The following is a 25,210-nucleotide window of genomic DNA, read 5'->3' as shown; positions in this document are numbered from 1 at the left end:
CTGCTGCTGATCTCTTTGCTGCTGCGAGATCTCTGGTCCCCGCCACATCAGGAGCCATGGTAACAGATGTCTGCCAAAAGCCCAGAAATTCACTGCTGATTTCAGTTGGAAAATGCACAGGCTTGGCCCTTGTTTCTCTTTCTTGTCTACAACCCTCCCAAGTATCACAGCCTGGGCCATTGGTACTGACGGCCAGCCCAGTACCTCATGAGATGTGTGTATAGAGGACAGTAGGTTGGCTTTATAGAGGAGGATCCTTCACATTTCCAACTCTGTGACTAGCCTGACTCCACCTCCCCCACCCCCCTTCACCCCTTGCTTCACAGTCAGGGCTGGAGTTTCCATTAGACTCTAAAACCCTAGCCTAGTTTCCCAGCCTGTGGTGTAACTCCTTGACTAGCAAATCACCTTAAGATTTCAGCAGGATGGATTTTGGGATTGATTGCAGCCCCAGCAAGTTTGCAAATGACACTAAACTTGGGGGAGAGGTAGATACACTGAAGGGTATGGATAGGGTCCCGAGTGACCTAGACAAATTGGAGGCTTGGGCCAAAAGAAATCTGATGGGGTTCAACAAGGACAAATGCAGAGTCCTGCACTTAGGACGGAAGAATCCCATGTACTGCTACGGGCTGGGGACCGACTGGCTAAGCTGCAGTTTGACAGAAAAGGACCTGGGGATTACAGTTGATGAGAAGCTGGATATGAGTCAACAGTGTGCCCTTGTTGCCAAGAAGGCTAACAACATATTGGGCTGCATTAATAGGAGCATTGCCAGCAGATCAAGGGAAGTGATTATTCCCCTCTATTCGACACTGGGGAGGCCACATCTAGAGTATGGAGTCCAGTTTTGGGCCCCCCACTACAGAAAGGCTGTGGACAAATTGGACAAAATATGCCAGTAGAAGGCAACAAAAAATGGTTAGGGGGCTGGACTTATGAGGAGAGGCTGAGGGAACTGGGCTTACTTAGTCTGCAGAAGAGAAGAGTGAGGGGGGATTTGATAGCAGCCTTCAACTACCTGAAGGGGGGTTCCAAAGAGGATGGAGCTTGGCTGTTCTCAGTGGTGGCAGATGACAGAACAAGGAGCAATGGTCTCAAATTGCAGTGGGGGAGGTCTAGGCTGGATATTAGGAAACACTATTTTACTAGGAGGATGGTGAAGCACGGGAATGAGTTACCTAGGGAGGCAGTGGAATCTCCATTCTTAGAGGTTTTTAAGGCCTGGCTTGACAAAGCCCTGGCTGGGATGATTTACTTGGGGATTGGTCCTGCTTTGAGCAGGGGTTGAACTAGATGGCCTCCTGAGGTCTCTTCCAACCCTAATCTTCTATGATTCTATGATTTTATGGAGATGCTCTGCTGTCTCTTACCACTGCTGGCCAGCAGCTGCCACTCCAGTATGATTCAGTGCCCATCCAGTCAGGTCGGGGTTGCTCTTTAGTTCTCATGGAGTCAGAGCAATACTGTAGTGAGGGGAAAAGGAAGGAGAAATGGCATCAGTCTCCAGGCACTGCTACAGCTCACTGATTCTGTCAGGAGACTGAGTATAGTTGTCAAGTAAAGATCTTCCCATCAAGTCTCAGTGGAGTCGTGGGAGTATCTGAACCCATATTAAAGCAAGGTTAACTGTCCTTTTGTCATCAGTACTGTGTCCCAGTTTACTGGAAGCCTTTAATTAATACACAAAGGGCCAGTTACTATCATCACTTACACCTGTGCATCTCCACTGATGTTAATGGGGTTACACAAAATGTACCTGAAAGAAGAGTTTAGTTCAGTGACTGCTATAGGAATTACACAGGCAAATATGAGAGCAGAATTCAGCTCTAACAATTTATTAAGGTGACATATTACCAGCTTTATTGCTGGATACATACCTGAAACTGACTAACCCTCCTAAAGTGTCCTGTCACCGCATGCATTTTTCCCATGAAAGGTCTAAAATAGGATCTTTGGTAGTTGTCACTATTTCAGGCATTCCAAAGTCCTGAGTGGAAACAAGCAAGGAATTTTTCTAGGACCTTTAAATTAACCAGGAAAGAATGTTACCCTGATAGTTTTGTTTGGCTGTTTGACCACTAATTGCACCACTAACCTGTATCATGTCAACATGCAGTCAGTGTCACAACACTAGGATTAGTGTTAAAATCTGTGAGGTCTGAACAATGCAGCTCCTTGGATATGATGAAGTTGTGTATTTCCTAGAGTTACAGTAAGTGAATTTCTATGCTACTGATGTTCTGAGAGCTTTTAGTTGTGTCCATGGGGGTTTATAAGTTATCAGGAAGATAATTACTTGGGAGGTTATACAGTATAGTAGTAGCTGTGACCAAGGTGACAAATAATTGCATGGTTATACAGTACTGTGGTAAAATCTGTACAGTGAGAATATCTGTGAAGTATCATGATTGATATTACATGCTTGGAGACCTGTAAGGTGTTCCCAGAATTGCTATTCTGGTAGATGTACAGTTATATTGGTGCCTAAATCCTCCACAGTCTTAGTGCAATAGATTTTATTTCTGTATAGCTTTCATACCAGAGTATCACACGCTTCTTCATAAATGTCTTTCTGTTTGTCTCCTATGGAATACTTGATGGTCTGATGTGTGATGGTGTTGTGTAAAGGTTTTGTCAGTAAGAATCTGGGGTATAGCACCACCTGTGATTTATGCAGATTACCCTGAACTCATTAACCCTTTATACCCCACCCTTTATACCCCATATCTGTTATATGTTACAGATTTATGGAGATACAATTTTAGAAAAGTTTTAGGGAATTAAAAAACAAACAGGGAACTATTTTGGTGTCCTTCCTTCTTTAAACTTAGATGAGTTAAACTATCATGAGTCTAACTCTGCTCTACTCAGAGAGAGCTCTAAAAACATCTAATAATGATCTAAAATAGCTTTCTTGTATTTTAAATGCCAGGATTGTAAGGTCCAATATCTGAAGACCTTCCAGAGCTAGAAGTAAAAGCTGTGTCTCATTGGAAAACTGGGAAGCTTTCTTTTCCAGTGACGTAAAGCTCCTAACATAATAGGGTTGTGAAGTATTGGTCTTAAACTCATCACTTTGTCCAGCACTAAATCTTGTACACCCTGAACCTCAGGGGGCAGGTGTAATTTTGGAGTGGCACAAAGGGTTTGTAACAAGGGGCCAGAATCCATAGATATAACAGCATGTTTTTGTGTGAGAAGAATGACTCTGCTTCTGAAAGCCAGGAGGCCTGTGGTAGTAAGGGTCAGCTGAGAGGAGTGTTACAGACTAGCTGGCCTACTGTACATAATGTTTCCATGTTTGTAGAATCAGTCGTATTATTCAACTTATGTTTTCAGAATTCATGTTTCACCCTTGTATTCTGGCTCTAGATAAAAATATTTTCTTCCTTCCCTGACCTGTGTGTGTGTGTGTATATATATATATATATATATATATATATAGTACCGCTATGGGGTAAACCCTCTGCCTTAGCAGAAGGGCATCCGAAGCAGTGGGAAGATTATTAGCTAGCCTGGCGGAGAAGTGATGGCACTTTGCTGCAGCTCCTTGTGCACCAGAGATGTAATTATCACATGCATGATGAATATAACACTTGCCATAACTTTTTGCTTACCTAAATAAAAGGTTCCTTAAATGCCACACAGCTCCCTTTTTTGTAAAGCAGGAGGGACACTTGGATTCAGCCCGTGGGGTCCCCAGAGGCTTTAAACTTCTGTCCTTCACCTTCCATCGGTCATCTCCCCCATGACGCCTTCCTCTCTCCACCTCTCTCCCTTGTTCCTCCCTACCATTCTCCAGGAGTGACCTCTCCTCTCATTCTCTGTGCCTCTTTCACTGTCTCTCTCTCTCTCCTTCTCTCTCTCTCTCTCTTACACCCTTTGACTTCTTCTTCCTTCCATCCTCTGTGACTTGTCCCTTGCTCTGACTGAGTTCTATCTCTCTCCTACTGCATGTTCACAAATTATTATTTGTTTTAGGTCATACTTTTAAACCATTCTTTAAGTCTGAACATTCATTAAATCTACATATTGTACAATCTATAGAGATGACTTTTCAAAACAAAACTTCTTCCAAATTATAGTGTTTGGAACATCATAATATTAAGGATACCCTCTGTGGGTACCTCATTACTTCATTCACTTTTAAGTTCCCATTGTTTTTTACAGCAATGTATTACATTTAGAAGACACGTTATTTCTTCTTCTTTATAAAAATATTTTTTGTGGTGTTGTCTATATTCACTGCAGGCTGGTATGTGGCCTAGTGTTGCTTGCATATGACACTGCAGGAGAGATGTATTCAGTGCAGAGGATTTTTCTTTATTTGGACCATCTGCTGGTGAAATATATGTTTCTATCTCTAAAATCCCTTCCACATAAAGAAACTGACCCATTGGTGTCTGGTCTGTCAGTGACGGATTGGGAATCTATTCTTGGCTTTGCCTGTGACTTGCTGTATGATGTTAAGTAAGTCACCTAGGTCATTAAACTTGGGTGCCTCAAATTAGACACTGAAATACATATTTAGGTTGAAAGTGGTCTGATTTTCCAGGGTGCTAAGCACCCGCAAATCCCACTGAAGCCAATGGAAACTGTGGGCACTCAGTGCCTTTGTAAATTGGGCCACTTTAATTTACATGACTACATGTGACTGTAGGCACCCAAATTTGAAGTTGTTGGTCATAACCCTTTATACCTTGGTTTCAGCAAAATGAAGATGATTTATTTACCACTTTGTAAAGTTCTTCGAGAGCCTCAGGTAAAAGGTGCTATATAAAGTCAAAGTGTTAATATTTATATATTAGCATACATTTATTTCATATAAAAGTAAAATCCAGAGGATTGTAACTCTTCAATGACAAAAGGAAAAAGAAGAAGATGGTCACATTTGTATAAGACATTTGGTAACAGGGTTATGGTAACCTTTGGCTTCAGAATGACCTCTTAGATAACAGAAGGGCTGTTTCATTGATGATGTGGGTGACAGAATCTTCAGGTTCACATGGCGCCACTCTCCTTCATCTTACCAACAAGACTGTACTCTTCTTCTGCCAGGGCAACCCCCAGTGGCATGGATTGAGTTACAGTTTTCAAAGAGGAAAACAGTATGCATTGGGAATCCATTGTGCTTATTCTTACTTCTTTCTATTGCTGTTCTCATGGAGGTCTAGAGTGTACAGTTCATTTAGAAGCACTAACAGTAACTCTTATCTTTCAGGCATCGGATCTCCAAATCTAAGTTTAGGTAAGTAAAATATAGTTGTATATTTTTCTGTCATTCGACTGGTTTTTTATCCCACCTTTTAAAATTATCTTTCACTGTCACCATGGCACATGGATAACTCTAAGCCATTCCCAACGTGGATAGAATTTAATCAATCATCCACCAAAATCAGTGACCTTTTTACTTAATATTAGACTGAGATAAGGCCCATGAGTTAGAGGTGACACTTATCTCAGAAGTTCACATTTTCTGGCATGTTGGCCTGAAAGCTTCCCCATTGGTAACATTGGGTCATAAAATTATAGAAGCTAGAGATAGACCAGTTAGATCATCAGCTGATATTCATTCCACTAAAAGGCCAACCCAAGTGTTTGTTTTCTACAGCATTGGGTAGTGTTCTCTTCTCTTTAGTTGTAAATGTCTCAAGAGATAGGGCTTCCATGTTAAATTAGGCTTCATCCCACCACTGGACAGAGCTGGAATATTTTACCCTTTTGTAGCAAGATCCACAGAGTTTCCCTACTGGGTGTTTGATTCTTAGTAATTTATCAGCTTTTAGAAATGTGTGGAGGGCCTGGGCTGACCAGACGTATACTTCCACTGGCAGAATTTACTCCATCATGCTTATAAATATATACTTGCTCATTGTGAAAAAGGTTTCCAGTCCATTTCCCTCTCCAGTATGTGACCTATATTGTCTTCATGGCTTTGAATTATAAGTCCAGCAAGACTTCTAACACTAGAATGCTATAAGAAATGCTTTGGCTTCCTCCATAATTGGGACAGGAAAACTGCTGTTTTCTTCCTCATACAGGAGATGTGAATAATAATGTAGAATTGTCATATTAACCCGTGCACATACATACATGCACGTGTGAATGCACACGTACAGTACATGCATGCTGACACATGTACAAACACAGGAAAGCATAAATATTCCTACATACATATAGGTGCACGTATAGCACAAATGCATGCACATGCACACACATACATGCACACGCTTACACATTTTGGACTAGATGAAGGCTGGAAAACAAGACCACAGCATTAATGCTATTTGATCTTCATGCACTTATTCCTGATGATGTCAGAGTATCTCTATTAGCCAAACACTACAATAATTTTCTCACTTTTCAAAAATAACACTTCTAGACTCGCTTCCACTTGAGCGCACACAAATTACTTGTGTTTCGTAGAAAAATTCTTAGTATTTTACCTAGCTAACAAAGATTTACAGTTGAGTTCCTGATAAAATTTTGCTGTAAGATTCTTAAGCAGTGGTGGAGTATTTGCATCTGGTTTTAGTGTGTCTTGGTGCTGAACTCCGTCCTAGTCCGAGATCACTGCTTACCACTTGTCAGGGAATGAGAGAGACAGGTCTAGCCAAGGAAAGTTCCCATTCCACTTTGTCATGTAATACATATATAATAAAAACTATTAGATGTATTATACAGTGCCAAGAGTTGCCTGGAAACTGGTTGCTAAGCAAGTTAAATTCTGAAGAGTAGGAGGTGTATAATTAGCTTTAAATACCTTCTGTGGTTAGTAATTACCCTCAGAAATCAGTGTGACACTCATGAGGGGCTGTGTTCATGGAAGGCATAATTTAAAGGGGTACTGTTTATTAGCAAATGGCATCCTTATCAACAGGCACAGGGGAAGATCTTGAGGTCCCCCAGGGATCTCAAAGAAAATAGACTTTTGTGACATTGTTTTCAGTACAGAGTTGGCTGTCTTGTTGGGCCTCATACTGATAGGTGCTGAGCACTTGAAATTCCCATTCTTTGCTGAGATTCACAGGCACACGGCACCTCTCTGGGGGCCTCGATTCCAGGCCCATTGTAGGCAACGAAAGACTTTCAGTTGACTTCAGTGGGCACTGGATCTGACCCATGACCAGGCCCACAGTTATTCAATAAAGAAAAGCTTACTATTTCTGTGGAAAACAAGAAATCTCTAGAGGCCTTTTCTTTCTGGTCAGCACATGTCTCCTCTCACCGAGTCAAACTGGCTGAAAGGGCTCGTCCACCCGAGAATCTTAGTACTTTGTTTAGAACCGTGTTTTGTTCAGATGGTTGTGGTCACCCTGAGCAGTCATGGAGACTCTCTCCCAGCATGGATTTAAAAGCCTTTCACTGTCATCACTTCAGACTCCATAATTCACCTGAATGAAAGCTGGAGGTCTTAACTGAGGGATTTGCAATGGCTTACACGTCCCCATTTTTTCATCCCTTTTTTCTTTCTCCCGTTTCAAGCCGCTACTGGCGCCGGTGGAACAGGTTCTGCAGGAGGAAGTGCCGAGCCGCTGTCAAGTCCAATATTTTCTACTGGCTGGTGATCTTCCTTGTGTTTCTCAACACCCTTACCATTGCCTCTGAACATTACAACCAGCCAGACTGGCTCACAGAGGTCCAAGGTAAGATGAGGCAGGTGGTTTTGCTTGCTGTCCTTGTAACCATTAAGGGATAAACAAACGTACAGGGAAGGAGAAAGAGAAAGAAAGAGTTAGAGGTCTGATGACCCAGTATTTGAAGTCCCAGCCTTGAACTACAAGCAAATACAAATACAATCCTCTGTTTGCAGAGGATGTTAGACAGTATCTCAAATACATGATTGCATTATGAGAGGCCTCAGAGAACACTGTTAGTACCCAGCTGTCTATCAGCTAGAATGTTCCTTTAGATCCAGGTGAGGTCACATAGCTGGAGCTTACTTCTGTCTGTGTGTGCAGCACTTGGGCTGCCAGTTTAAGAGTAGATTCTCGGGGTTGTGAGTTCCCCAGTTTGTCACTCGAATGGCATTTATGATACATTCTGGTTACAAAGGAGGTGAGGAGGGAGGAATGATTTATGAAGTTCCCCTTAGTCTAAGAAATAAACAGCTGAATCCTCAGTGGAAATGAGAGCAGCTGAAAGGCTGAATTAAACAAGAGCAGATAACACGGCAGCCAATAGTTGTAACCTGTACATCGGAAGATGACAAGTGTGACAGGAGGTTGTGCATTGGAAAGCACAGTTCCTGTCAAGGAGGTTATACAGCTGTATAATACATGCATGTGGGAAGTATTGTGATTGAAACCAGGGCTTCTATGCAAAACATTTTCATGTATGGATTGTCAGCACATAGGCCCACTTCCTTGGCTGCATGCTGAGCCGAGTCCTCTCTCTTTTCACTCTGACCTCGCTGTTTGCTGGTAGTAGTGGGTGGGATTTTTGGTGGTGGTGGTGGTGGTGGTTTTGAGTGAAATTATAATAATTATTCTTTATCCGTTTTTTCATGAGACACTGCCAATAAGGTGCTGCTAGCTCTTTTCACGGCAGAGATGCTGCTGAAGATGTACAGCTTAGGTCTCCAGGCCTACTTTGTATCTCTCTTCAACCGCTTTGACTGCTTTATTGTTTGTGGAGGAATCCTGGAGACCATCCTGGTGGAGACCAAGATCATGTCACCGCTGGGCATCTCGGTGTTGAGATGCGTCCGACTCCTGAGAATATTTAAAATCACAAGGTACTTCTGTTTTCCATGGAGGCCAACTTTGGGGATGAGGCAGGGACAGGCCTAGGAGCACTAGCATCATGGACAAATATGGTACTTGATATCTGCTCCACACACACATGTATCCAAATCACTGATCTCCTTGCAGCTTCATTCCTTCCACTATCCTACCTACTTCTTCTTCCTCCACAGGGCATCCCAGCTTCTGCTCAGTCATCTGCGGTGTGTACCTTTGGCAGTACAGTGGTTTCTGCAGGGCAGCTGAGAACTAAAGGCACCTTTCTGGGGGGATGGGAGAAGGGAAGGGAGCAAGAAACAGCTGAGCAGAAACTCCATAACCAAAGTGGAGCCATTTGAGATTGGCCAGTTGGTAGGGGATTTAGGATGCCTATGTGCCTTATGCCAGATAAGGAAGTCCTTGGGATTGAGACATCAGCTCTTTCATAGGGAAAAAATGGGAGAAGTCAGAGTGAGGGGATCATTGAGAATTGGTCCCCTTTCTGTACAGATTGGGGAGCTGTAAAGAGTGGAGGCGTGTCCATAGGCCCTGACTTCGTGGGTGCTCCGAGGCTGGGAGCACCTATAGGGAAAAAATGGTGGGTGCTGAGCACCCACCAGCAGCCCACCCTCCCAGTCAATGCCTCCCCCTCACCACCCCCAGCACCTCCCACTCACAGACGGCTCTGCCAATCCGCGCCTCCCCCTGCCTCCTAGCACCTCCCACCCGATGCGGTCAGCTGTTCCACGGTGTGCAGGAGGCACTGGGGGGAGGAGGTGGAATGGGGGCGGGAAGAGGCAGGGTGGGGTTGGGGGAAGGGTGGAAAAGGGGCGGGACCCAGGTCAGAGCGGGGGTCAAGCACCCCCCAGGAACCAAAAAGTCAGCACCTATGGGTGCATCACTTGAAGAAACGGGAAACCATCCTCCTGGGTGATTAGCAAGTCTGGTTGGAAGCACTTTAAACTAAGCTGGTTAATATATTAAAATATGGGAAGATGTTATCCACCAAGCTTGGTCTTTTAAGGGTCCCTGTCAAATTAAAAAGAAATTGGCATGTTCCCTTTTTTTTGCTGCTTTATGGTGACTCAAGGCTGTGTTAAATGGGAAAAAACTTGATCGAGAAGCCCATTGCCAACCCCAGCAGCCACAACAATGGGCAGACGAGGGAGCGGACCCTGGCAGCTTCCTCCCCCACAAGTCCCTATGGGAAGAAGCATGGTGTCAGCCCTAGCAGCAACATAGAGAGGACTCTGCCCACTTCCTCCTCCCATTCCAGTTCCTCCCTCAGAGGAGGGGAGCCCCACACTGGCAGCAGCAACTGAGACCTTCTTCAAGCTCTTTTTTTTTCATTCCCTTCTTTCTCTCCCTCCATTTCCACAAAGGCACAGTGCCTCCTAGTCAGTGATTCTGTTCCCTCCTGTAATCAGGTACTGCAAAACACAAACCTGATTTAGCCAGCTTGAGGTGAAGTCACAGGAAATGTCAGCTTCCGACTCATCCCGATTTAGTATCTCCATACAAATTCCTGTAAGTGGTCGCTTGATGGAGAAAGGGGTCTGGGGCTCACCCATATGGGCTTCCAGTTAGCACTTTGTAAAAGCTTCAGTTGTGGGGGTGAAGCCATGGGTTTTCCTGCAGACTCGGATATGAAAATGGCCCTACAATCATTTTAAACTTCCAGGAGAGCTCTGTGAAAACTGAGATAAAAACACAAGAGCACAGGAAAAGCAAGACCATATCTGGAAGGCGTTCAAGATGGCAGAGCTGTGCTGCAGACAAAAACAACTGACTTGGATGCCAGATTAGTATAAGGTTTTACCCTGAATTTAACAGCCATTATAGAATCCAAAAAATGAAAAACACCTATGAAGTTTCTATAGTTCAGCTTACTGCTAAGGGTGGATGGCTTTCAAGGTCAGATGTCAAGGGCTGAAAAGAGGTTTACACCCAAAGAGACAGTTTAGACATTGGCCAAGGCAAGGCTGTGACTATTCGAAAGGAAGGTGGCCTATTTAGAAGAGTCAGCTGAAGATACAGGGAATAGGAATTAGCAAAAATAAACTATTAGATTCAGCCTCCTGGGAGGAATGAAGAGCCCAGATCTGCAGTTTGTCTTCTTTCTGGATCCCTGGGACTAAAGGCAAAGGTTGATAAAATTTAATTAGATATGGCTCATCGAGCTCTGGGCCAAGTTTCTAAGGAAGGTGTCTGTCCCAGGCCTAAGTTAATAGGATGCAGGAAGGCCATCCTACCAGTAGGTTTTACAGAAAAAGAAGTAACACATGATGAAGAGGAATAGTTGTTTGTTCAGGACTCTTCTCCGCTCCTGCAGAGAGAGAGAACAGTTTACAATCCTGCTAGGAGAATTCTCTGTGAAAAGGGGCATAGATGTGGAACCTTTTGCCTAGAAATCCAGAGAGTGTTTAAGGGAACTGAGACCTTTACATCTGGAAATTAAAAAGAAACACTGAATCATAGAATATCAGGGTTGGACGGGACCTCAGGAGGTCGTCTAGTCCAACCCCCTGCTCAAAGCAGGACCAATCCCCAACTAAATCATCCCAGCCAGGGCTTTGTCAAGCCTGACCTTGAAAACCTGTAAGAATGGATATTACACCACCTCCCTGGGTAACCCATTCCAGTCCTTCACCACCCTCCTAGTGAAAAAGTTTTTTCCTAATATCCAACCTAAACCTCCCACACCGCAACTTGGCACCATTACTCCTTGTTCTGTCATCTGCTACCACTGAGAACAGTCTAGATCCATCCTCTTTGGAACCCCTTTCAGGTAGTTGAAAGCAGCTATCAAATCCCACCTCATTCTTCTCTTCTGCAGACTAAATAATCCCTGTAGCTCTCCTCATAAGTCATGTGCTCCAGCCCCCTAAACATTTTTGTTGCCCTCCGCTGGACTCTTTCCAATTTGTCCACAGCCTTTCTGTAGTGGGGGTCCAAAACTGGACTCCATACTCTAGATGTGGCCTCACCAGTGTTGAACAGAGGGGAATGATCACTTCCCTTGATCTGCTGGCAGTGCTCCTATTAATGCAGCCCAATGTGTTGTTAGCCTTCTTGGCAACAAGGGCACACTGTTGACTCATATCCAGCTTCTCGTCCACTGTAATCCCCAGGTCCTTTTCTGTCGAACTGCAGCTTAGCCAGTCGGTCCCCAGCCCGTAGCAGTACATGGGATTCTTCCGTCCTAAGTGCAGGACTCTGCACTTGTCTTTGTTTAACCTCATCAGGTTTCTTTTGGCCCAATCCTCTAATTTGTCTAGGTCCCTCTGTATCCTATCCCTACCCTCCAGCATATCTACCACTCCTCCCAGTTTAGTGTCATCTGCAAACTTGCTGAGGGTGCAATCCACACCATCCTCCAGATCATTAATGAAGATATTGAACAAAACCAGTGCCAGGACCAACCCGTGGGGCACTCCGCTTAATACTGGCTGCCAACTAGACATGGAGCCATTGATCACTACCTGTTGAGCCCGACGATCTAGCCAGCTTTCTATCCACCTTATAGTCCATTCATCCAGCCCATACTTCTTTAACTTGCTGGCAAGAATACTGTGGGAGACCATATCAAAAGCTTTGCTAAAGTCAAGGAATAACACATCCACTGCTTTCCCCTCATCCACAGAGCCAGTTATCTCGTCATAGAAGGCAGTTAGTATGATCAGGCATGACTTGCCCTGGGTGAATCCATTCTGACTGTTCCTGATCACTTTCCTCTCCTCTAAGTGCTTCAGAATTGATTCCTTGAAGACCTGCTCCATGATTTTTCAAGGGACTGAGGTGAGGCTGACTGGCCTGTAGTTCCCCAGATCCTCCTTCTTCCCTTTTTTAAAGATGGGCACTACATTAGCCTTTTTCCAGTCTTCCGGGACCTCCCCCGATCGCCACGAGTTTTCAAAGATAATGGCCAATGGCTCTGCAATCACATCCGCCAACTCCTTTATCACCCTCAGATGCAGCACATCTGGTCCCATGGTCTTGTGCTCGTCCAGCTTTTCTAAATAGTCCCGAACCACTTCTTTCTCCACAGAGGGCTGGTCACCTCCTCCCCATGCTGTGCTGCCCAGTGCAGCAGTCTGGGAGCTGACCTTGTTCATGAAGACAGATGCAAAAAAAGCATTGAGTACATTAGCTTTTTCCACACCCTCTGTCACTAGGTTGCCTCCCTCATTCAGTAAGGGGCTCACACTTTCCTTGGCTTTCTTCTTGTTGCTAACATACCTGAGGAAACCCTTCTTGTTATTCTTAACATCTCTTGCTAGCTGCAACTCCAAGTGTGATTTGGCCTTCCTGATTTCACTCCTGCATGCCTGAACAATATTTTTATACTCCTCCCTGGTCATTTGTCCAATCTTCCACTTCTTGTAAGCTTCTTTTTTGTGTTTAAGATCAACAAGTATTTCACTGTTAAGCCAAGCTGGTCGCCTGCCATGTTTACTATTCTTTCTACACATCGGGATGGTTTGTTCCTGCAACCTCAATATGGATTCTTTAAAATACAGCCAGCTCTCCTGGACTCCTTTCCCCTTCATGTTATTCTCCCAGGGGATCCTGCCCATCAGTTCCCTGAGGGAGTCAAAGTGCACTTTTCTGAAGTCCAGGGTCTGTATTCTGCTGCTCTCCTTTCTACCTTGTGTCAGGATCCTAAACTCAACCATCTCATGGTCACTGCCTCCCAGGTGCCCATCTGCTTTTGCTTCCCCTACTAATTCTTCTTGGTTTGTGAGCAGCAGGTCAAGAAGAGCTCTACCCATAGTTGGTTCCTCCAGCACTTGAACCAGAAAATTGTCCCCTACACTTTCCAAAACTTCCTGGATTGAAATATGCCAAAACCCTGCTTCTTGTGAGTGTTCTTTCTAGTACAGCTGCCAGTTTTCCCATTCTTCACTCAGCTCTAAACACAGTGATGATTTAGTGTCATTATCATTATAGACACTGGTGGAATAAGTCACATGCATGGAATGATAATAAAGTAAGATACCATCCCAGAAAGGGCAGAAGAGCAGAAAAGATGACAGTGTAATGCTTTATGTCAAATATATATTTCTGACTGACATGCAGACATATGGGACATAGAAATAGTGATAATCAAGAAGATAAAAGGAGGCACAAATCATGGAAAATATGACGGCAAAGGTATATCTTAGACAAATTAATCTTCATATATTTATGTGAATTTTCCATGATAAATATCAAGTGTAGACAAACTCTCAGTGCATCAAAAATATGTACATATATGAAAAGCATGACTACTACTCCATAATATCATAGAGCAAATAAAAACACAGATGAATGAATATCCCATAGTTTTGGGAACCACTGTTAGAATTTCAAGAGCAAACATTACTTGGAAGATTATAAATAATCATCAGAATTATTTCATGAAATAAATTAAGAAGCAGCAGTATAATCTATTTGTTTTGTCCTCTCTAATTTTTACAGTGTTGTGCAGAATATCTTCCTGTGCTGAGAGAAGTCAAATGACTGTCTCTTCATGAGCTAATCTAGACGGCTTAAAAAAACCCTATATTTATTCCTTTATATAAACTGAAAAGTAATCCATTTATTCCTAACTATAAACTTAGATTCATATTTTAAAGCTAAGTCCTGCCACTGGATGTCCATGGTTGTTTTTCTATTAAGTCAGTGGGGGTTCTTATACCTCCAAGGAGGTGTCTGTGTTGGGTGAACAATGTTGGAAGCACTATGTAAACAGCCCACCATCATTACCACCATTTTAAGAACAGTATCTTTGAGACTGCAGGTATCACAAAAGCCATAGTGGAAGGTGTATAAAGACAGGGAAGAAGAATCTTAGGACTTTTAGAGCACAATACTGGGAATCCAGACTCCTGATTTTAGTCTAAGCTCTTCAGTGGATTCTGTGTGTGGTCTTGGGCAAGCCACCTCTCTGTGCCTTAATTCCTCCAGTTGAAAACCAGGGATAATAACAGTACTGGCCTACCTCACAGGGGTTTTGCGAGGCTTAGTTCATTAACATCTATAAACTGCTTTGAGATCCTCAAGTGGGAGATGCTATAGAAGTACAAACTGTCACAATTAATTTCTTAGTCCTGATAGCGAGAGCAACAATGGTTTTTGCCTTTACAGCTCAGTTTCTGCTGCTTGTTGCTGAAAGGAATTCAAATATTTGTATGTATGACATTGCCATGAAAATGATTGTGATGTCACAGGAATAGGTTTTTTTGGTTTTTGGGTTTTTTTTGCTGTATGATGATAGAAGAAGAGAAAATGGGGGATGAGGGCCCTTTTTCAAAATCCATTGCAATATGTTTGAACACTCCAGGCCAAATTCGTTCCTGGGTGACTCCACTGAGCTAGTTGAGTTACTCCAAGGATGGCTTTGACCCTCATGGTTTGGGTTTGTTCCTGAACCAGCGAAAGTCAAGCTATAAGGGGTTACTCTGGATGTACACGAGGGAAAAGGTTGAGTTTAGGTCAGGTTTAGCTGGCACACAATAGCTCAGGCTAATTTAAACTTGAGCCCTGCTCCTGGTCAAGACAAACCCTCACTATGCAAACCTGTTTTCTGAATGGCTGGTTTAGTTTTGTGCTGATGTCATACTTGGGTTTAAATCCTCACAGGAGTGCAGGTAAGACATCACTATCATCTCAGTTAATTACTTTGGAGTTTTAATGTCCCATAAAAAATGAATCTGGAGTGCTGACACAGCTATAAGAATTATAAAGAAATGTTGACCAGATAAATGGCTAAGCAGTTGGGCCCGGGTCCAGCAATACATTTAAGCACCTGTGTAATTTTAAGCCAGTCAATGAGACTATTCACATGCTTTAAGTTACACATGCATTAGGGGCTTTGCTGTATTGAGAACTAAAGGAGTTGTGCCTTAGCTGAAATTATCCGAACTGGAGGAGTTTGATGTGCAGGGAGATACTCTGGAACTGCTTAATCTCTGGTGTAACTCCACTGAAGTTAATGGAGTTACACTAGGGGTGACTTTGGCCTCTTTTTATTTCACTTGCTCTTCTTTCCAAAGCGTAAAAGTATGTGAGCTGTAAGTGTGAACAGGGATGGGAAGAGCTGTTAATTGCACATCCACTGAGTAAGTCTGGTGATGTTGAGCCCACAGCTTCAGTAGATTTACCTTACTACTTCAGTTTTGCATTGCCCATCTTTCGAATTTCAGTTAAACTTTAAAGCAGCCTGGCCTCCTTGAGATGAGCTGGTTGCTAAACTTCAGAGGAAAGATCCACATCCCCCTTCAGACCTGACCACCAAGCTTTCCCTCTACCATGAAAAAGGAAAGCAGCTCCTTTTGCCTTGTTTTCATCGAACACTTGGTTAATGGCATCTGATTCCGTTCTGTTTGATGTAATGATAGGGAAGGCACCATGTTCATTTGGGGTGAAAGTCATTCCTATGCAGAGGGCCAACACAAGGTCTGTGCACCATTTAAATGCCACTTAAACCCTATGATAAGTGGTTAATGGGACTTGAGGGGTGTACAGGCTTTGTGCTGGCCCTCTACATAGGTGTCAGTTTCACGGTTAGTGATCATATGTGAAATTTACTAAAGTATAGAGTTTAGAGATTAAAAACAACTGTTAGCTCACCTTCTTCCTTGACTAATGTAGAAATAGAAAATATCACCTGCTTTCTTGGAATGTTTATGTGAAACAAGTGATAGGTGGATACTGGAAGAACCTCCCTGTTAGTGCCTTTTAGGTATAATTCAGAGGTGCGTGAGGTTTTCACCATATGACTCCAATTGGATTCAATGGGGTTAAACCAGAGATTAATATGTTCTTACGTCCCAGTCTACCTAAGGTACTTAAATGCCCCCCGCCCCCTGCTACCATAGTATCTTGGTTGCCTCAGAGTCTTTATTGTATTTATCCCATAATGCCCCTCTGAGGTAGGGAAGTGCTGTTATGCCCATTTTACAGAAAAGGAACTGAGGCAGAGACACTAAGTAGCTTGCCCAAGGTTACACTGAAAGTCTGCAGTAGAGCAGCCAATTGAACCCAGGACTATCAATTCCTAGCCAAGTGCCCTGGACCATCAACCAAGATGGTAGGCACCTGAGTACAGATGGTTGGCATTTGTGTGGTTTAAACCTTTTTTCAATGCTTTAAAGCTGAGGGGAGGGGCTAATGAATGTAATATTTCTCTATTTGTGTGTGGTTAGAATTAGCATTCCAACAACGCAGCACTGTTCTGCTGTGCACTCCTACAGTTAGAGAAGCTCAAATGAAAGCTCATCCAAGGGATGCACAGTGACCTAAAAATCTAAAGAGTCATGCTCAGAGAATGTTCTAGGCCACTCACATGGGAATTAATGCTCTTCTGATGCCACATGCATAAGCAGAAGGAATGGACTCCCTCATCATAAGACAGGAGATATAGAGCTGCTAATGCCTGCTCCCCTTCCATCTATCCCTATGTAGAAGATACGACTGGAAATTCAGAATGAGACTTGAGTCCACAGTAGCTTCTGTGGAATGGACAGTATTGGCCAGAGTTGAACTTCTGGGTGAAAGGATACAGAGGGGGAGTCACTTATTAGTAGAGTAACAAGGGATGAGGATCTGTAGATGGAAGGCAAATTGACAGATCATGACTGGACGCTATGGAGGATGTGCAACTTGTTGAGACCCAACTGTGTGTGTGATTAGAGGGAGTGATTAAAGGATAACAGGTTTCAGGTCAGCTCTGCTGTCAGACCCATAACTGGTGCTGTGGGGGTGACACTGGTATTGGAAGCTTGAAGTGGAGTGGGAGGTGTCCAGCAGCCAAGAGGGCAGCATTGAAGCTGCTTCAGAGCTGACACTTTGTGTCCCATAATGCAGCCTGTTTTCACACCAGTGCCGTTCTGTAGTTTGGTGCAGAGGGAATGCAAAGTACAGCCACAGCCTGTCTTCTCCCTGTTCCCTTTGGAGCACTGTGAGACCCCAGGCAGTTTGGGTGCTCTCCTGAATGGGCACACAATGAGAAGGCACTTTGCAACGTCCTCACTCTGACCCCATTGCTAATATATGAATACAGTTGGGGAGGAGAGTTACCAATCCTATCGATTTAACACTAGTTGTTTTAATAGCTGCAGTCAACATTGTATATCATTATATAAAAGGGTTTGGAACATAAACTGTCACAAACAGTTTATTCTTCTGTCAGTAATTGCAATAAGTGGGCTTCATCTTAGTAATGTCCATGAAATGTATGCCAGTCTCAAAACCTTTAAAAAATGTCCTGTTGATTTTTAGCATCGGGATCCAACTGGCATCAAGGTACCAGGGTGATACTAGAAAATGTCAAGCTGGAACTAGTTAGGAGCATTTTAAAGATGTACTGAGGCAATGTAATGAGTTTCATGCATAAAGAACAGTGTAGTTTGCAGAAGCAAAAAGGAAAGGGATTGCTGAGGGCCTGAATATGATATCACACCGATGCATGTCTGAAGTATCTCCACTGAGGGCAATGGAGTTACACCATTGAAAACCGGTGTGAGAGGAGGAGACGGCCCTGAGTATCTACCCCAGTCTTCCAAACACCAGAAAGCTCAGCGGCCTCCATCCAAGATTGAGCATATGCGCGCACACACATGCATAAACCAGATTTTGGACAAGTCTGTATTTGCATCCAAATAGTTTCCCCATCTGTTCTTGTCCATTATTACAGAGCCACTCTCTGGAGTCAGGTATTCTGGCTGCTGTACCAGCTGTGAGTGTTGTAATGAGGTTGGTTAGAATGTAACTCACTGAAGCAGCAAGAACTAATCACTGTATATTGATGAGAGATTTGCAGCGCCTTAGTCTGAGAGCACTGCAGTAATCTTCTGTCTGTGTGTGTGGCAGGGGGCGGGGGGGAATTGTGTATGTACACGTGTGGTAGTAAAATTACTCATTTACTGCAGCAGGTCTCATTATCTCAGGGAAGCACATGGATGATTCACTGCTTAACAGGGTGTTTGGAAATGCTTGTTTATATGCAGTAGGCAGCCTGAAACAATATCTGATGCAGTCCGTGAGCACCTGCCCTGGGAAAGGAATCTTAACTGCCTCTCTTTGGCTCCCTTAGGTATTGGAACTCCTTGAGTAACCTAGTGGCTTCACTGCTGAACTCAGTCCGCTCCATCGCTTCCCTTTTGCTGCTTCTCTTCCTCTTCATCATCATCTTCTCACTCCTGGGAATGCAGCTCTTTGGGGGCAAGTTTAACTTTGATGAGATGCAAACCAGGAGGAGCACGTTCGATAACTTCCCCCAGTCCCTCCTCACTGTGTTTCAGGTATGGGTCACAACAGTTCCAGCAAGGAATTGACAGTCTGCTCGTGTGTGTCCCCTGTTGGGGTAAGATGGTCCTGGATCATTCCTGTGCAGACTGGTATTCAGTGAGACTGGAAATTAAATTAGTCTGCTGCAGAAGGTGATCAATGACAGCAAGTTCTGCAGCTGCTGAGACGGTGGCCAAGGTTAGGAGCTGAGCTGAATTCCAGTCTATAGCAGAGGACAAGCTTCATGTGCCTAACTTGGTGGGGCCAGAGGATAGGCACTGCCCTGTCAAAGGCTAGCAAATTGCTGGGGAGCCCTGCATTAGTTCTCTGCCCTAGTGAAGTACTGCTGGGTCTGACAGGAAGAGATTCAAGAAAACCAGAATGGGAATCTAGTATCTGTATTCTGAGTACAGCTTTGCAAGTGTTCATATAAGAGCAGATGTATAGCTAGCTTGTGTCCATGGTGAGGGGAAGTGAAAATCACCTGCTATACAGAGGTATACATAGTGGTGACTTACTCCGCTGTGCTGCATTCCTGTGCTGAGCTTTCTGTTCCCGCACTCAGTTCAGCAGTCTGACTGATGCAGACAGCCACACCATGGCATCAGATGGAAATGGCCATGAAACCTGAACAGAGCTGGCTTGGATATCTGCCTGGCTTTAGCGGTCAGCCCTCATGGAGACATCTGGACATTCAGAGCACAGGCCCTCTCAGCTCCTTTTTGTTGGATACATCCACCAGTCCGAGTACCCCAGGGAGTTTCTCTAGGAGAGGGTGGGGTTTCTTTGTTATCATAGGGTTTTCGGCTTTGCTGTGTGGTCTAACACTGTGTCCCTTATTGGCGGGAATGTGTCATTTAGATCCTGACTGGGGAGGACTGGAATTCGGTGATGTATGATGGGATCATGGCTTATGGCGGCCCCTCTTTTCCAGGAATGTTGGTCTGTATTTACTTCATCATCCTCTTCATCTGCGGAAACTGTATCCTTTGATGCGACCTTTTCTCCATGCAGGGCTGCATTTAAAACCATGTTTTACTACCTTATTGTGTCAGGGGAATATGAATTTCATGAGTGTCACATTTATGGTTTACCTGGGTCTGCATTTTGGCTTCTGACAGCTAAAAATCAATGCCATCTAATGAATTTTAACTGATACTAAGGCTTTAAAATATAACAGTTGTCAGAGGAGGATAAGGCCGAGCCACTATGCCAAATATCATTTTGGTTTAATTCCGTCATCCTTTTTGTTCACCAGACCTTAGTCCCTACCTTGTCCAGAAACTAATCTATGTACCTACTTACTGAAATTGCAGTGTATTTTTTGCTTTAATTTATTCCATTATTATTTTTATACATGCCATGTGGAACAAATATATGTATAGTTTACAGTATATGGTATACAAATGCTATAAAAGTAGCATGTTTTACAGATTACATTTTATGTGAGATCCTGCATTAACTCATTTATACATCAATATGATAGAGAGATCCTTTCATTTATTACAGTCTACTTGTATAACAGATATAAAAAATGTATACCCTGTTATCTATGGGTCTGAGCTGGTGCTGAGCACCCTCAGTACCCATTGACTTCAGGGGGGATTAAAGGCACTGTGTACACTCCAGGAGTTATTCAGCACATTGCACAGAGGGCCCTGTGTATATGAAACACAGCTGTTCTTTCCACTTGAGTTTGCATGAAGTACATGACTGTAGATCTGTCCCAAATCCCTGTCTGCTACTAGTTCCTTCTGGTTTAGTTTGTGTTCCCCTAATGGATGATCCCCTCCCCAGAGATGATACATTTTTCCTGCTGATTCTTCTACGTGATCACCTTGTAGACTCAGCCCAACTCCTTTGACCTTTCTTCATAATTTAGATCTCTCAGACCCTGGTGTCTGACATCTCTGTTGCCCTGTGCTGCCCTCTCTTCAAAGTGAGATAGTGCAATCCCATTTATCTGAAGGTCGAGGGAGGCAGTCTGTCATCTTAGAAAAGGTTGCAATTCAGGTCCCACTGTAAACAGTGAAAAGGAAAACATCAGCCAGCTTTGCAAGCCAGCTGGCTTTGGAAGGCTGCATTTTGGGCCCTTGACCCCACAGCACAGTGAGAGTCCAGGAGGAGGGTTCTGTATATTTACAATACAAGCCTTTAACTGGAATTTACTTAAATAGGATTATGCTATAATAAGAACCCACACCAAGGAATTCATAAGAGAAGCTCAAATTCAGCTTTGTGGTATAGGGGGTCTCTGAACAGTGATTGACCTAGACACAAGGGAAAGGATGGAGCTACAACTCCAGCTCCAAATTTCCTAGCTTGTCCATCCAGGCCCCTCAAGTTATTTGAGCGTGATTGCTTTGTACTGAATACCTTACATGCATGGGCTTACGTTGGGACTTGACAGAGCTGCCAAATGATTCCCTCAGCACTCAGCTATAATGAATTTCACTTTGATCCCCTTAGAGATACAGTGCTAATGACAATGCTATCTGTAATGTCAATTATGGCCAATCAAGTCTGTGGGGAGACCTTTAATGAGGTTTTTCACTTCAAGTACATAGGCCAAAATTTTCACAGGCAGGTGCCTAATGTTACGAGGATCTTGAATACGTATTTAGGCTCTTAAAGAAAAGTGGCCTGCTTTTTCAAAGGTTGAACCTGTGTGCAGTTTCCATTATCTTCAGTGGGACTTGGGGTTGTTTAGCTCTTTTGAAAAACAGGCCACTTTGAATTAGATGCCTACATATGGATTTAGATGCCTAACTTCAGGAAGGCCGGTTTGAATGTTTTGAAAACACAGTGTATTGTGTTAGCCTTGGGAGGGCAGGGAGAGGGGTATGTATATGTGTGTGTGTAGCCTAACCATTTGTGTGAGATCTGATTGCAGCTTGCTCATTGGAGCAAACTGGCATTTCAGGTGATCAGGGTTCTCACTGTCCTGGTCTACAGTTTTCCAAGCCCATTTTCTTTACGGAAATACACAAACAGATATCCTGCTAAATGTATTTTTGGCCATCGCTGTGGACAATCTGGCCGATGCAGAGAGTTTGACATCTGCTCAGAAAGAAGAGGAAGAGGAAAAAGAAAGGAAAAAACTAGCTAGGTAAACCCATCTATAGCTATCATTTTCAAAACTTAAGTGGTTGAAATGAGGGAGCAAAAGGAAGGCTTTAGCGTTACTGTGCTGCATTGCTGTGTGGGGAAATCCAGCTATTAGGAGGACCCTGAGCTCACTGTTCCTTGAACTACCTGGGCTGGGAGCATTGTGTAGCTGATGCTCAGTGAAGGAGGCTGCCCCGTTAATACCCTGAGGCGTACAGTTTAAAGCAGGTCACTAGCTCCTGTGGCTGGGACAGTGTAACCAGAGAGGAGGCATGCAGGGCGATGGGGCTTGTGCAGTAAACATGGTGTTGGAGGAGGAGAAGAAGTAGGAAGTGATAACAACACAGTGACCCCATTTGAGCTACCCTAATATTTTCTGATCCCCACCCCACCCTCAATGGTTGATATTTATTAGGGACAGTCTCAGCCATTACTTCCCAAGACCAAACATTCAGCCACTTTTTCACCTGTGATGCCACATCCCCCATTCCTCCTCCCAGTTCCTGTGGTGCTTCTAAGGACTCCTGGTAAGGGTGAAGCTTCACTCAGACTTTCTCGTTTCCTCCTAGCTGTTGGCAGCAGGGAAGCTTGATGTTCTGTCACCACCTGTTACTTCTCCCTGTCCCCCTATCTTCTTCCTGGTTGCCTGGAGAGGGGAGCTGCTCTGATAAGCTGATCATTCTGCAGGACACCTTTGCAGCTGGCAGAGTATTCCTATGATCAGGGCTCTATTTGCCCTGCCTAAGAGCAGGCATAGCAAGCAGAGCACGTATAACTGGCAAAGACCATCAAACTGCTGGGAGCCATATTAAAGAAAATCTCCAGGCAGCATAACTCAGGATCATAGCCTAGGGGTTGAAAACTATTCATACAGTATATGTGATTGGTGGGAGTTGGGGGAGTGAAGAGAAGGCCTGTGGTCAAATGTACATACACACACACACATATACATCACTAAGAAGCTCTGCAGATACTGTCATTGATGTTGCCTTTCCAGCCAATAGAAAGGAGGAGCCTGCTGGCATATATGCCGGATACAGAATGGAGATGCCAGCTGATTATTGTCATGTTTTGTACTGCACTACACTAAATTTCTGAAAAGGAAACCCCTTTTCCCCTTTGTAAATGTTTGCTTTTTATCTTGTTGAATTGTTAGGACCGCTAGTCCTGAAAAGAAACAGGAGATTGAGAAACCAGCTATGGAGGAGGAGACAAAGGAGGAGAAAATTGAGCTGAAATCGATCACTGCTGATGGAGAGTCCCCACCTACTACCAAGGTCTCTTACCACCCAATGTGCTATGAGCAGTTCAGATTTCTGAGGGAACAAAAAGTCAGGGCACTGTCTGACCAGGGCTTTGTCTCTGTCTCCTCTGTTTTTGTCAGATCAATGTGGATGATTATCAGCCCAATGAAAATGAAGAGAAGAACCCATATCCTACTACAGAAGCTCCAGGTACATCCCATCCCCTTTTCCTTACCACTGATCCATGAAGGAGAGGCTCTAGTTCCTAAAGTAATAACAGTTTGATGATATTGATTCAAATTATTTTTATTAATATAATTATCCAAGTTCTGAGATACCTCAAATTTGTGTCAATGGCTGATGTGGTCTCAGCAGCCCCCAGGATTGGGGGGGGCAAAAAAAGTGAAGTAAAAACACTTCTCCCCTCACACTCTTTGGTATGCCAGCAAAGCTAGCCCTAAATATGAGTGAAGAATACAGATTTTCCTGACATGATCAGTTTTCCAAAAACTCATGCTGCCAATTGTTGCTGGTGGTGTTATCAGGGAAATGCTAACAGATCAGGTGCATGGTTATTTGCTGTTGTATTGTACACTTTATTGAAGTGAAGTGAATTGTATGTTAGTTCCCAGAATTGTTCTTCTCACCCTTTTTAAGATTACATTTGCTCTTCTTCAGTCCTTGGTACCACTCCTGATTGTAGTGATTTGTGAAAATGGTAGCTATTAGCCCTGCAATTTCCTGGCTGCTTCTCTTGGGTCCCTCAAATCAAAAAGCGAATCAGAAAGGTCAGGTGATTTGAAATTTTTCATATGTTCAGGTATATTTTTAGGAATCTGTTATCTATTATTAGACCAAATTTACTATCATAATCTATTAGAGAGACAAAGTGGGTGAAGTGATATCTTTTATTGTACCAATTTCTGTTTATGAAAGAGACAAGCTAGCTTGTCTCTTTCACCAACAGAAGTTGGTCCAATAAGATGTTACCTCACCCACTTTGTTTCTCTATTATCCTGGGACCAACATAGCTACAACAACACTGCATATAATAATCTATGACATTCTAATCTATATGGTTTTCTCATTCTGTTGTGTGAAACTCTGACCCCACAGAACCCATTTGTGCTGCCACTCCATGCAGCAACTGCCTAGGACAATTGGTTCTCAGAAACTCTGGTCCAGGGCTTCCCCTGCCTATTAGGAAATAATTATTCCAATCACTTGTATTTCTCTCTCCCATTTATCAGCTTCCTTGTGACCACTGGACATTATGGGCTCCTCGTCCTCTTAACTAACCAAGCCTGTTGTGCTACATGAGGGGCCATGTGTCCATATCCTATCCATCTGAGACAACACCTGATCTCAGACCTCTTTTTGCCCACTGCCTGCATGTGGATGTACTTTAGCTGTGCCTAGACTGCATTACTCCAATTTTCCTAGATGTTATCTTTTCTCATCTGCAATCAGCTGTTTCTACCAACTATCAATCCGTGGCTTAATCTCTTAATTCCAGTGATCCTCTCACAGATTCCATCATCCCAGCCTCTAAAATCACTCATGCTCACCCAGTGCCTGAAAATTATTTGAAATGGTCATTCCATGTGTTTCCCTGCTAGCTGTACCTTTATTCTTAAAACCTCCCCACTCAATTGTCCATCAGCTTCCCCTGCCTCACTCCCACTAACTTCCTTTTACAGTATCTACTACACAATCCAGCATCAAACCTCATCACCACTGGTCCTCAGAGCACTTATTATGCAACTCACCACTCTGCCCCCTTCCTCTGCTGAGTCTCCAAAACAGATCAGCACAATCAATGAGTTTACATATAGTAGAAAGATTATGATGATGATGAGT

At 43.6% G+C, this 25,210-nt stretch overlaps 1 protein-coding gene across 1 annotated transcript in view; it reads left to right on the top strand.

Moving 5' to 3' along the window:
- CACNA1C (calcium voltage-gated channel subunit alpha1 C) overlaps window positions 1-25,210 on the top strand; it is a 704,670-nt gene that overhangs the window by 552,792 nt on the left and 126,668 nt on the right. The window contains exons 11-18 of the mRNA XM_073320186.1: window positions 5,225-5,251; window positions 7,489-7,649; window positions 8,515-8,740; window positions 18,805-19,012; window positions 19,860-19,980; window positions 21,993-22,107; window positions 23,263-23,383; window positions 23,491-23,560. Of these exons, the coding sequence (XP_073176287.1) occupies window positions 5,225-5,251; window positions 7,489-7,649; window positions 8,515-8,740; window positions 18,805-19,012; window positions 19,860-19,980; window positions 21,993-22,107; window positions 23,263-23,383; window positions 23,491-23,560 (1,049 nt within the window). The remainder of the gene's footprint in view (window positions 1-5,224; window positions 5,252-7,488; window positions 7,650-8,514; window positions 8,741-18,804; window positions 19,013-19,859; window positions 19,981-21,992; window positions 22,108-23,262; window positions 23,384-23,490; window positions 23,561-25,210) is intronic.

Source organism: Lepidochelys kempii, chromosome 1, assembly GCF_965140265.1.
Source record: "Lepidochelys kempii isolate rLepKem1 chromosome 1, rLepKem1.hap2, whole genome shotgun sequence".
NCBI lineage: Eukaryota > Metazoa > Chordata > Testudines > Cheloniidae > Lepidochelys > Lepidochelys kempii.
This window is presented reverse-complemented; position numbering and strand designations above follow the sequence as displayed.